The 13,642-nt window shown below is 46.7% G+C and overlaps 1 protein-coding gene across 2 annotated transcripts in view; it reads left to right on the plus strand.

Moving 5' to 3' along the window:
* The window catches only part of NBAS (neuroblastoma amplified sequence), a 330,907-nt gene extending 320,699 nt beyond the window's left edge, over positions 1-10,208 (plus strand). For both annotated transcript variants that reach the window (XM_027556036.1, XM_027556037.1), the window contains one exon: positions 9,792-10,208. In XM_027556036.1, coding sequence (XP_027411837.1) covers positions 9,792-10,067 — 276 coding nt within the window. In that variant the 3' untranslated portion in view covers positions 10,068-10,208. The remainder of the gene's footprint in view (positions 1-9,791) is intronic.
* Positions 10,209-13,642: the final 3,434 nt, after the last annotated feature.

The raw sequence follows: 13,642 nt of genomic DNA on the forward strand, positions 1-13,642 counted from the left end.
TTTGCTGTTTCAAGAATATGATATACATGAAGAGAAATTACTGTGATTTATCATTGCTCTCCCAGCACCATTGAAAAGTCATGTTACCCTTTTCTAAGGGAAGAGTTTCATTGGGCCTTTTTGCAGGGCTCCTGTCAAGCTATTTTACATCATACTTGGTTTTGTAGTGAAAAATACAACGTGAAAGATACTGGTTTTCTTCTTTTGTGTTTATTTTGCTATTCACTCTGCCCATTAGTGGGCGACTCTGAGTTCATCAGTAACTTGTTTCTCCCTTAATGGTTGTTGGCAATAGTTTCTGTTGATACTAAAAGGAAAAAAAAAAAAAAAAAATTGTTTTCAGAGAAACTCCTCTGATGGGTGTCAGTCATTCTTGCACAGTGCATGGATCCAGGAGAAAAAATGTACCCCTCCCCCCACTTGCTGATAGTGTGTATTGGTCATAATATACTGACAGCTTCATAGGGGTTTATGTTTCAAAGGATGATGCTTAAATGCTGATGCCAGAAACGGGGGGGTTTCTCCTCCAATAGCGGTGTTCACTTCCCTAAGCTTTTCTGAAATTGCAAACCTCTGGTGTTTGGCATGTCCTTACCAATGGCCAACAGCCTCTTACCCTGGGCCAGAAATAGAAAGACCTTCTTAGGATTATATCATTGGTGAATAATTAAAACCCTGGTGTGGTCCATACTGTCAAATCACCCACTCCATCAGCCTCAGTGAGATTTAGAGCTTACCTTCAAAACCTTTTTTCTCCAAGAAGGATATGCCGTGATGACGTGTTTAAATCTCCTCTCGGGGATATTTTCTACTGGGTGGAAGTCTCTTGACTCATTTCATCAAAGTAAGCAGGTCTGTGTTTATAATAGCTCCGTGGACTACAACATCTTCCAATTCATAATTCCACACTTACGGTGGCCTTACTGCTTCCTCCTCTTCAGGGCTGCTCGTACCTCTGTCCCCACCTCACATCGCAGGGACTGGCCTGGACCACGTACCTATTAAAAGAATCATTCATGGAAGTGTGTAGGACCTTTGGCACCTAATTAAGTGTTTCTCCCTGATGCTAGTAATAGCTGTCTTCCAGTACCAACTGTGCTGGATGTTATTAAAGGCCCTTCCTCACTTCCCCTTTTTAATAATCCTCTGGGAAGATACCATTCTGGTTTCACAGATGAAAACACTGAAACTCAGGGGTCATACAGCCAGCAAGCAGCCAGAGCTGAAACTGAAGCCTTAAATCCAGCATTCAGCACCTGTGTTTAATCATACTGCTGCTTTTGACCTAACTGGTAGACTCTTGTATTGGAAAAAGGTTATCTCTGTAGAGAAGTGGACTCTCTGAAGCATCTTGAACCATATAATATCAGCACTGAAAACAGTAGTACAGAGCTGGTCTGACAGCTTGCCTGGTACAGCGCTTCCTCTTTCAAATTCCCCAAGTCACTAGGCCCTGATGGAGCCCGACTAGGGTGGGAGCCGACTAGTCCTGGGTGCCCTGTGTCATGTTTAAAACCCTCACAAAAGAGCACCTCCAGAATGAAGGATCCTTTGAGTGCATGGCCCTCAGTCCTGCCCAGTGGAGTTGTTTCCATATCGCAGTCCTTCATGTTTTTAATAAATGTGATTCTTATCCCTGTGATTTTGCTGCGAAGGCACCAGACATCACCCACAGTGACCAGTGTCTCGGTTGGAGGGAGAGCTTTAAAGGTTCTCAGGAAAGCAGGCGTGGGTTAACATATTTACAGTCAGCCCTTGGACAGCACAAGGGTTAATCTAGGTATTAGTTAGACTTGGCCCTCCATCTCCAAGATGCCTCTGCATCCGTGGTTTCCACCATCCAGGGACTGATGTAACATCCAGGCAGTGATGTAATGTTTCCTACTGAAAAAAAAAAAAAATCCCACGTAAGTGGCCCAGGGCCGTTCAAACTCACGTTGTTTAAGGGCCAACTGTGTATAAAACCATGAAGCCTTGCTTTCTTTGTTCCCCCTTTAATTCAATCCAGATTTCCACCAAGGCCCTCCCTGGTGAGCATCCGTGCTACCATCACGCTCCCACGATGTTTCCTTCTCTGCTGAAGTCAGGGGCACACACGGCCCTCCCGACCTCGGCATGCAGTGAGAACAAGGACCTTGGGCTGGGCTCTGGACTACTCTGTTTGGACTTTGGTCCACAAAATCCTTCTTGGGCTTTGGCCCTAACGTCAATGGTCTTCTTCTAAGCATATCCAAACCAAGTTAGGCTGAAGCGATCCAGTCATGTGGAGAAGAATCAAGCAACTGATTTCCTGTATATCTTACAGATGCCAGTTGATGTTAAACCAGTCTCTTTTTACAATCACTGTTCTTTCGCCTCTTTTAGTCTCAGAATTTCGGGCATATATCTACTTATTTCTTACCCGAACATAATCCAAACATGTTACTTTCACCCGTCATCCTTCATTCTCAGCTGGTGGTTAGTCTTCTTGATGAAGGAAGCTCTGCTACTGCGTATCTCCCAGTATTCTCAGCTGGTTGCCTCTAGCGACAGGCAGCTCACTCCCTATGGGTTAACCTGTGAGGTTTCTAGACAGCCCTGAGGGGTGGCTGACCGACTTGGTGCAACCAGACATATAAAGTTCCCATTGTGCACCGCCTGATACAGTGTGCGGGAGTGAGGAATGGGTAGGACATTTGTAAAGATGAAATATCATCCCTCTGTGTAGAGGAATTGTGTCAAGGGGACACTGACATATGAAACAATAACACAAGGAACTAAGGAGGATGAAAAGGGGGCAAGTGTAAAAGTGTCGAACGGGCCAAACTCAGGGCCGCAGAATGGGTCACTGAAGTGTCCAAGCTTGGATCATCCTCAAAGGTTCTCTCCCGCTGTCAGATCCTAAGTCAGAGGACTGTCTGGATTTTGGCTTCAGAAGAGGCACACTGCTCATCCCAGGCCAGGAGTGGGCTGAGGGTATTCCAAGAAACGAAGTCTGAATGGCCTGCAAGTCAATACAGAAAACAAAAATTTATTTGCGGGCATTTTTCTTATTCTAGGAATATACTCGTGTTGCCCTTTTATTTTTCTGTACTTTCAGTTGGTATATTTAATAACTCTTGCTAGTAATAGTGTTCTTTCCTGAAGTAAACAGGGAAATTATATCAAATAATCTTCTTTAAAGTAATTGAAATGAGGTCCTGCATGCATTATGCTACTGGGATTTCAGCTTCCCTCATTACTGTAATTACTCTTAGCTTCGTATAGATCCATAAAATCAAAGATTTAATTCAGAGAAGGTTCATTACCTATTGTTGAAACAGGAATTAAGCAGATAACATTTTAATGGCTTGGAAGACAGTAGTGTTTTATGCTTTAATAGATTTTTTTCCCCCCAAGATCAGCAAAGTTTCTTTTAGTCTCAAAAATTAATCACCAACCAAAAAAAAAAAAATTCACTGATAGAGAAGACAAGCCTTTTACTTATTTCGTGAAGTATGTAAGCCCTTCTCCTGTGCTTTATTCCTGACTTGTGTGACTGTAATAACTCCAGCCATTTTCTGAACTTAAACTCTACACCAGGCATTGTGCTAGGCACTTAAACACATAGATTATCTCTACCCCTGTCTGTTGTCTGTATTTCACATGTGGAAACTGGGGCTCTGAGAGATTGTCCTCAACAAGGTCACACATCTACTTAGCTAAAAATCCAGGATTGGAAATTGGTCTCTAACCCAGAAGCCTCTCTGCCTTCTTTTCACAAGACAGCTCCTTCTCACTCCCATTCAAAGCTATTTGATCAGAGGAATTAAATCAGCTAATCCTCCTGGGCTTCTCTCATATTTATTTCAAACATCCAACTGACTCCAGAACTGACAAAATATATTTTCTTCCCCAAGCCCTAAAAGCATCAATCAAGCCAATGTCAGGGATGTGTGATTCTCCCCAGACCATATACCAAAGTGATTCCTGATCAATTAAAAAATTAGATATTTTTTAAATCAGAAAATTTTATATATATATATATATATATAAACACAGACATACACATACACACATACCATATCCTTCCAGGAAGTATAACTTCCAAGCTTTAAACCAATAGGAAAAGAGTCATAAAGGAACACATCCTTTCCTGATAATATACAAGTGTAAAACTCCTACAAGACTACAAATAACCAAATAGAATTGCAAACAGTAGATTAGAATGTCTGTTAAAACTCAAATCAAGGTTAATGTTTAAGTTACAAAAGAATTCTTCACATGTGTACAGTGATGTTGAAATTCCAATAAATGAGTAAAAGATTTGACCTTTCCCATAGGAAAAAATAAAAATGACAGGAAATGTATGGGGAAAATTCATTCTTGCTAATAAACAAATTCAAATGAAAGCATCTTTGAGATACCAATACATATCTCCTAAATTAGCAAAGTAATTTTCTTTTCAAAGTAATAACATCCAGAGCTGGGAAGTTTACAGTGAAGCTGGCACCTCCTCCCCTGATGGCAGCACTGTGTGCTGGACGGTCCACATCACCATGTCACTGCTTTCCTCTTGTACCCGCAGCCAGGAGATGTTGTGGGTGCTTTGCCCCGTGTCATGGTCTGCTTGGGCTGCCATAACAAAGTGCCACAGGGCAGACAACCTTTAAATATTAGAAATGTGTTTTCTCACAATGCTGGAGGCGCAGCGTCCGAGATCTCAGGAGCTGGCGGGATTGATTTATTCTGAGGCCTCTCTCTGTGGCTTGCAGATGCTGCCTTCTCCCTGCGTCCTCACGTGCCTTCCTCTCGGCTTGCGTGTCTGTCCTCTTCTCTTCTTATAAAGATACCAATCAGATTGGACTAGGATTCATCCCCATGATGCAGATGGCTCGTTGACCTTATTTACCTCTGTAAAGGCCTCGTCTCCAAATGCAGTCATGTCCTGATGTCTTGGAGGTTAGGACCGCAACACATGAGTTTGAGGGGATATAGAGATGATTGGATGGCATCACCAACTCAATGGACATGAGTTTGAGCAAACTCCAGGAGACAGTGGAGGACAGGGAAGCCTGGCGTGCTGCAGTTCATGGAGTCACAAAGTTGGGCACAACTTAGTGACTGAACAGCAACAACATGTTCATCCCATAAGACCCCAGCCATACCGCTCCTAATAAAGTATCCTAAGGGGCTTCCTTGACTGCTCAGTCGGTAAAGAATCTTCCTGCAGTCCAGGAGACCCGGTTTCAATCCCTGGATTGGAAAGATCCCCTGAAGACGGAAATGGCAACCCACTCCAGTATTCTTGCCTGGAAGATCCTATGGACAGAGGAGCCTGGTAGGCTACAGTCCAAGGGGTGGCAAAGAGTTGAACATGACTTAGTGACTAAACCACCAAGGAGATAATTCAAATAAAGAGAGTATATGTGCAAAAATCATTCATTTTTAGTGTTTCATAATGTCAGGCAACTAAAGGAAATCAGTCCTGAATACTCATTGGAAGGACTGATGGTGAAGCTGAAGCTCCAATACTTTGGCCACCTGATGCGAAGAACTGACTCCTTGGAAAAGACCCTGATGCTGGGAAAGATTGAAGGTGGGAGGAGAAGGGAACGATAGAGGATGAGATTGTTGGATGGCATCACCGACTCAATGGACATGAGTTTGAGTAAGTTCTGGAAGTTGGTGATGGACAGGGAGGCCTGGCGTGCTGAAGTCCGTGGGGTCTCAAAGAGTCAGACACGACTGGGTGATTGAACTGAACTGATGTATAGTAGGAGAAGCTAAATAACTTGTTCAATAGACTATATTGTAGCCATTAAATTTTTTTAGAATGAAAACTATGAAATATTTTTTAATAATTCTCAACATATGAGAAAAGTAGGATACAAATATCACATGACCTGATTGGACAAATAGATCAGCATGTGGATAATCAGTGGAGAGAAAAGGTAGATAAAGTCGTGTTCTTGAGGTGATCCTGATATAGAAGACTTCTTTTTGTGTTTTAAGACAGTTTCCAGCTTTTTCTTTTCATTTCAAAAAGAAAAATAGGTTAGAAGAGCAGTTCTAACTGGTAAGACAGTACCAGGCTTCTGTGGGTAGGTACCACCAGATTTTTAGTGCCATAAGTTGGAATTTGGTCACAAACAAGGAAAATGAAGACAAGTTAAGGCCTGACAAATTAATGTAGCAGCTCTGACATGTGGCAGTGATGCCGGGAACTCTACAGTACTGAGAGGAAGGAGCCAGGCTGGCCTCGGTGCCCCCAAGGCAGGAGGCTTGGTGTGTGGAGAGGAGCCCGTCTTGACTGCCGGTGACCTTGGGTAACGCTTTCCTTCTCTGCCCCTCAGGCTCCTCTTGTTTAAAATGTGGGTGTTGGAATGGGTCCTTCGAAAAGCCGTCTCTTTCTTTATTCTTTTGTTCTCTGTTTTGGCCCACGTATGTAAATAAACATCTGCGCGGTCTTTTCCTTGCACATGACAATTATCAAGGATACTCTGGCCATGCATACATCCTACAAAGAGCCAGAATCGGGGAGAAAGTCAAAGAAAGGAAATAGCATCAGCCACTTTGTTTCTCCAGCATTTGTTTATGAGAAGCCAAATCAGAATCTCCCCCTCACCTTCCCCTGGCCACCACTCCGGCTCACAGGAGGTCAGTAGTCTCTGCCTCTCTTTAGGGAACCTCTGAGCACGCAAGGGCCAAAGGCGGAACATCCGAGTTCACGGCCATGACTTCAGCCATACGTTTTCTCATCCAGGATTGTAGATAGAGAGCTTTTGGGGTTGGGGAGTGGACACCCACTGTGCCCCAGCTCCCACCCTGCCCTGGGACGGGGCAGCTATCCCCAAGGCACATCAAGTGGGACAGTCTAGTTTTCAGGATGTCCTCATGCTGGAGAGAAGCAGACAGAAGAGAGGGGGTCAGAGGGGCAGCAGCCGCCGGCGTTGACAAAACCCCTGTCTCTCCTTCGAGCTGGAAAAATCCATCATTCCCTTTATAGGAGCCTGAATTTCAGGCCCACAAAGGGAGGGTTCGTGAGTCAACAGAAAGAATAATAAAGGTGTCCTAGCCTTGAAGACTTACTCAGGGCAGCACAGAAAGTATCAGCCTGCACTGTTTGGACTTGAGCCTTTTATCCATGTGTTTTTATCAAAAACATTTGCCTGTAGCATCCTGGCACACGCTGTGCTTCCTCCTGGACGGTTAGGTGGGAGGCTTCTTTATTTTTAAGGGTGAATCAAAATAACAGCACGCACAGTGAGTCAGCTGCCCGCTCACATGTGTGTGTGCGAGTGTGTGCTTGCACGAGTGTGTTTGGAGGCAGCGGAGTGCAATGAAAGCATGTGAGCTTTGGGGTTACTCACCCATTCACACATTCGTTCCACAAATCCTGCTGAGTTCCTGCCACAAGGCCCATGCTGTTCTAGGCGGGGTAGGCGGGGGCTGCGGGGTCCACAGAGGAGACAGCATCCCTGCTCTGGGGGAGCTCGTGGCCTGGGAGGGGGAGGGGGACACACAGTAACCCGTGAACCCATCAGAGAGGAGGGCTTCTGGTCCAGCTCACCACAGACCCACCACATGACACGTGATGCCTGACTGTGACCTCGCTGAGCCCCAGTGTGTGCATCTGTCGGGTGAGATCGGAGCCGTCTTAAAGAGATGTGTGAGGCTTAGACAGAAGGTGCCTCACTCAGCAGCATGTGGAGGGGTCTCAGGATGCAGCTGGCATGGTGATGGGATTCGAGTCCCGATTTCCCACTTATGAAGCAAGAGAGAGAGGGAAAGGAAACACACAGAGCTCATAAACAGCCCTCAGGTGGTGGGTGGAAGCCTCTTGTGCTCCCTTCAGCAGATACACTAGTCTTGTCCCAGCTGCTTTTGCTACCACCTCTGAAAAGACAAACAAACAAAAGATGCAAAATTGAGTTCCCCTTCTGTCTTTCGGAGTCCGAGGTGAGCGAGTGGAGTGTAAGTGTTGATGGAAAGGAGAGGCTGAAGAAGGGAAGCCCAGGCTTTGCCAGACTCTCAGTGCTGAGGCCAGAGTCTCCTCCTGCCGTGTACACGTGCACTTCACAAAAATGTGACAGGCTTCAGTGGCAGGGGCTCGGCCAGCCGTTCAGCACAGGTTGATTACACTGGATGCTGAACTGAAAGACGGGTAAAAGCCTCTGTGCCCTGTAGAAGCTCCCAGTGCAGCAGGGGAGACGGACGGACCGGTCACTATAGCCCAGCCCCAAGAGGGAAGAGGGGTGTGTGCAGCGTCTGGAGTGTGGAGGGAGCGGGGAGCGGCTTGGATCGGATGTAGGGGAGACGTAACCCAGAAGGCGACACTGGAACTGACATTTATATGGGGCTTGGAGAACTCCATGGACTGTATAGTTCATGGGGTCACAAAGAGTCGGACACGACTGAGTGACTTTCACCTTCACTAGAAGGATCACAGGGACTAAGATGGGCGCCATCTGCTAGTGGGCAAACTCTTACTCTCAGGATTTCTGTTACTCTCATCCTTCAGCCAGTAGACACCTCTGACCTCATCTTCAGCAGCCTTGCCTCATTGTCAGGGAGCACGCAGCACAAGTCCATGGTGTTGAGCTACATAAGAGAGTTGGTCTAAACAGGAGAAAACTGGCTTTGAAATGCCACATTATCTCCACAGTTCCTACAACCAAAACTATTAAGAGTACACAGTGACATGAATTTGAAGCTGTCTTTGAAGCTGTTTTTTAAAAATGTTTATTTTGTACTGGAGTATAGCCAGTTAACACTGTTGGTAATAGTTTCAGGTGGGCAGCAGAGGAACTCAGCCACACACACACATGTATCCAGCCGCCCCCAACTCCTCTCCCATCCAAGCTGCCACTTAACACTGAACAGAGTTCCCTGTGTGAAGCTGGTTTTTTTTAGTGTAAATGAGAAGCCCTGAATTTTGATCTTTGATTAGTGTTGACTTGATTCCTTACGAAAACATGGCGGTAATATAAAAGAAAAATATAAGCTAAGTATGAAAGTCATGGAGAGCCATACATAGACCAAGAAGACCAGGGAAAAAAATACAGAGACTATGCTACGAAAAGAGCGCAGAAAATTTGTTTAAAGAAAAAAGAAAGAAAAAGGTGAGTTTGGTTTTAAGCGTCCGAGAGGCTTAAGCAAGAGTAGCTTTTAAATACCTCCTGTCGGTTATCCTATTTAAACCATTGGGGCTGACGGATATACCTTCTCAATGGAGCAGAAAAAGAGGTTTTCCTGGTCTGAAAAGAATTGTTTTCACAGGGATCTACATAAAGGAGAGGGTTGAGGTTAAAGAACATGGACTGTGGTGAGGCACAAATGAAATGGTAAATGTGCTTATTAAAAACTTCAGGCTTTGAAGTCCAGACTGACCTAAATTCAGATTCTCGCTCCGCAGTTTACTGACCACGACATTAAGCAAAATTCTTGTCCATCAATATCCTAATCTGTAAAAAGTGCGCCCTTTACAGGGTTGAGCTCGGGGTGACTCAATGCAGGACGATGTGTCTGGTGTGTGGTACAGTTTCTGACACGCGGCATGGTAGCCGTCAGTGATTCCAGGGGGAGCCGCTCTTGGTTCATGGCCGTGTCTTATGTGAAAAGGAAACCAGGCCTGTCATCTCATGGGTGCGATCTCAGAGATGCTTGTGGCCTGGGTTTCTTTTCAAAGTAGGCCCTTCTCACCAGGGTAGAGCAGACTCTGCTGGCAGAAGCAGAAAGGCAACACATCGCAAACCAGCGGGGAGGGCTTTGTCTGCTGGTGAGGGGGTCAGCCACGCCACTCTGACGTCCACCCGTCTTTTTTCTCGAAGGTGAATGATTCAAACTGTGACCAGGAACTTCTTTCCCTGCTCCTGGACGCCAAGCTCTTGGTGAAGTGCCTCTCCACTCCCTTCTACCCACGTCTCATCAAGCACCTGCTGGCCAGCCCCCAGCACGGGCGCTGGGACCCTGAGGAGCTGGCCCGGCAACTGTGGGAGGCCGGCCATGAGGCTGAAGCCGGCTCACTCCTCCTGGCTGCACGGGGCACCCATCGGGCCCTGAGGACCTTCAGCACGGCCCTGGGTGCAGCTCAGCACTGGGTGTGAGCACGCCTGCCCACGCCCACCTCTGTCACCTCCCTGAGGAGCCTCCGGAGCCCAGTGCTGTCCCCAGAGGCGACACGTGTACTTGTTGATGGTTCTCGGTGGTTCCAAAGAATTGCAAATAAAGCTGTATATAAATGATGAGCAAGTTGCCATTTCTTGAACTGTCTTTTTTCTTTCTTCTTTCTTCTGTTAGTTACCCTGCTTTCTTACTAGGAGAGACTTGACTCTTGACCCTTCTTGTTTTGTTTTTTTTTAACCATCTCTTCTGGTGGTGGTGGTTTAGTCGCTAAGTCATGTCTGACTCTTGCAACCCCATGGACTGTAGCCTGCCAGACTCCTCTGTCCATGGGATTCTCCAGGCGAGACTACTGGAGTGGGGTGCCATTTCCTTCTCCATCTCTTCTGGTAGAGGACAGTGAATGCAATGTCTAAAACTGCAGTCCAGGCAGTTGGCTGTGGTGGTGGTGGAAGCGGAGAGCGTGGGGAGTAGCCAGTGGTTGGAACACGTCCTGGACGGAGGAAGCTTGGACCTAACCTCTCAAGTTAGTTACTCGACTTTGGGCAAAGTCCTCCCTCTCGGAGCTTTAGTCAGTCCTGTGGACAGTGGGGGTCTTGCTGTGTATCTCTCGGGGTTGTTGAGTGTCACGTGGGGCTCTGTCAGATACTTGTCAGGAGCCCAGGAAGCCTTACATCCCCTCTCCCCACTTAGTTGTGTAGATGAGCTGTGACTTGAAGAGCCCAGGCAGATGATCAATACCAGCACCCGAGACCTCCAAACCTATCAATATCACCATAGAAGCTGACAGATCTGCAGGTCTATACAACTTCTGTGACTGGTGGGTGGGCTGATGAAGCCAGTTGTACACTTCCTCCCAGGACTGGCTGTCCACAAGTCACTACCACACAGCCAGCCATAGCAAAGGCGTGGATAGCAACACCCCTGGGAAGACCCATCACAGAAACGGGGTTCCCTGCACAGAACGGTAAGGACCCCAATGCATAACTCACTGGTACTCGCTTCCCTGCAGAAGTGTGTGCCTGAAGGTGAAGGTTCTGGCTGGAAGTCCTGAGCTGAGCTCTTGGGAAAGTCATACCAGATTCCAGCCACAGCGACAACCCAGGCAGCAGTTGGTGAGGAGCAAACTCTGTGACTGAAGGACCATCAGAGCATCTGTCGGATGCACACTGGTCTTTACCTCGACCCCCAGGAAATATTCAGAGGGAGAGAAGGGTGGCTGTGCATTCATGGAATGTTTAGAGAGAGAGAGAATGTCATCTAGGACAATCCTTTATTACAATGAACTTTTTAATTAGTTTAAGGAATGTGGAAAGGCTCCCTCTGGTCAGTTTCCACATTGCCCTGTCAGAGCCAGCAGGTTCTGTGGTTGTGTTATGTGGGTGTGTGTTTCATTGTGCATCATTGACGTGTGGCATATTGGGGCAGCCCACTCTCCACCTTTTTCCCCACACTCTCACCAGTGCCACACACACACCTGGTTGAGTCTACCTTCTGTATAAGAGTAACTTCACTTCACCTTACTTCACATATTGTCCTCATCACCACCACGATCATCATCATTACCATCACCATGATCATCACTACCATCATCATCATTGCCGTCATATCATCATCACCATCACCACCACCACCGTCACCATCCTCATTGGCTTCACCTCATTTCTGCTCCTATGGGTGTAGCTCCAGTCCTCTGATAGGAAAAAGCTCTTGTCATCTTTGAAGACATATTGACATAATAGCTCACTCTGCTGACTTCTGACCAGTTGTCTGTTCCAGGATTGAGTTCCTCGCCTGAACCTTCAGCAGCACCTGGAATTTGGGAGTGGCTTGCACAAGTCTGTTCTTAGAAAAAGGCTGAGCAGAATTCTCCCAGATTAGATAACATCTGTCCAGACTGAACACACAAGGTCACAGAGGTCTTCCTAGAACTGTGATGGCCCTAACTATACAGTTGATGTTAATCAAGCCACTGCTAGGAAGCATACCTACTGGCAGTTTGGGTTTCTTCTAACCTTACAGCTGACTTCCATCATTTCAGGTGATTAAAAATAAAGTGAGCAGTATTCTGAGATAGCATATTAGTCCCTTTTAGTGGAATCCATCCAGAGATGTTTTCCTTCTAATTGCAGGATTAGAGGGAGAAGGCAATGGCAACCCACTCCAGTGCTCTTGCCTGGCAAATCCCATGGATGGAGGAGCCTAGTGGGCTGCAGTCCATGCTAAGGTTTGGACACAACTGAGCGACTTCACTTTCATTTTTCACTTTCATGCATTGGAGAAGGAAATGGCAGCCCACCCCAATGTTCTTGCCTGGAGAATCCCAGGGACGGGAGAGCGTGGTGGGCTGCTGTCTCTGGGGTTGCACAGAGTCGGGCACGACTGAAGCGACTTAGCAGCAGGATTAGAGGGCTTAGATATCAGTATAGCATCCTGACATCATAAATTAATAAGCTGAGGCCCAGCAGGCCCTGGGACAATGGTGAGTGTGGGTCTCAACGTCCCAGCCACCACCCTGAAATACTAATGAGGAAGGGATTCCCTCGAATAAGCTAGGTTGCTCCAATTGACTTATGTCCTCACTTATCAGAAACCAAATTTCCAAGATTTTAGCACTTTCTGTGGGGGAAAAAAAAGCACATCATTCCAGTTTCATGTTAATTGCATAAATACTCTAGAAGACTGAGTTGGCCTCTAGAATGTTCTGTTGGTATTTAGACATTTGCCATAAAGGTTAGATAAAGAAATAAGATAATATGTTGTCTTATTGTAAAGCAGATGCCCCAGACCTTTCTTTTTTAAAACAGCAAGAAAGGGCTTCCCTGGCCCTCCCTCACTCACGCTCAGACTCCAAGGCCTTGCTTCCATGGAAAATGGACGCAAGAGGGAGACGAGTCGGGAAGGAGCCTTTGGTGTCCATGGCCTAGGCGTGGATGCTGTGGTTCTTCAGACAAGCTGCGCACTCTCAGCCTCATTTCCTCGTGCATGAGGAGGGCCGATCATGCCTTTCCCAGTATTTGCAGTTCAGCAAGGCAGTGCCGCTGCAGCACAGCCGCCCAGTGTGCCCATGCCCTGCTGGAGCCCCGCCCACCAAGGGCCTCCTCCTCGATCATGAGAATTTCAGCTGGAGAAATTCTCACACCGACACACACTGCAAGCTTTATGAAGTTCACTCACTCCTTTCATCCTCATGACAGCTGTATAAGGAAACGAGGTCCAGAGAGGGTAAGCGATTTGCCCAAGGACACAAAGCTAATAAGGAATGGAACCACGATGTGATCTTAGGTCATCTGACTCTGAACCCAGCCCTTGGCCACGATGCTGTATTAAGTGTATTAGCACCCGTCCTCACAGCTCTTTGGACTTCCCTGGTGGCTCAGACGGTAAAGCATCTGCCTACAATGTGGGAGACCTGGGTTTGATCCCTGGATCAGGAAGATCCCTTGGAGAAGGAAATAGCACCCCACTCCAGTACTCTTGCCTGGAAAATCCCATGGGCGGAGGATCCTGGTAGGCTGCAGTCCATGGGGTCACAGAGAGTCAGACACGACTGAGCGAC

The sequence above is a fragment of the Bos indicus x Bos taurus genome, chromosome 11 (assembly GCF_003369695.1).
Source record: "Bos indicus x Bos taurus breed Angus x Brahman F1 hybrid chromosome 11, Bos_hybrid_MaternalHap_v2.0, whole genome shotgun sequence".
NCBI classification, from domain to species: domain Eukaryota; kingdom Metazoa; phylum Chordata; class Mammalia; order Artiodactyla; family Bovidae; genus Bos; species Bos indicus x Bos taurus.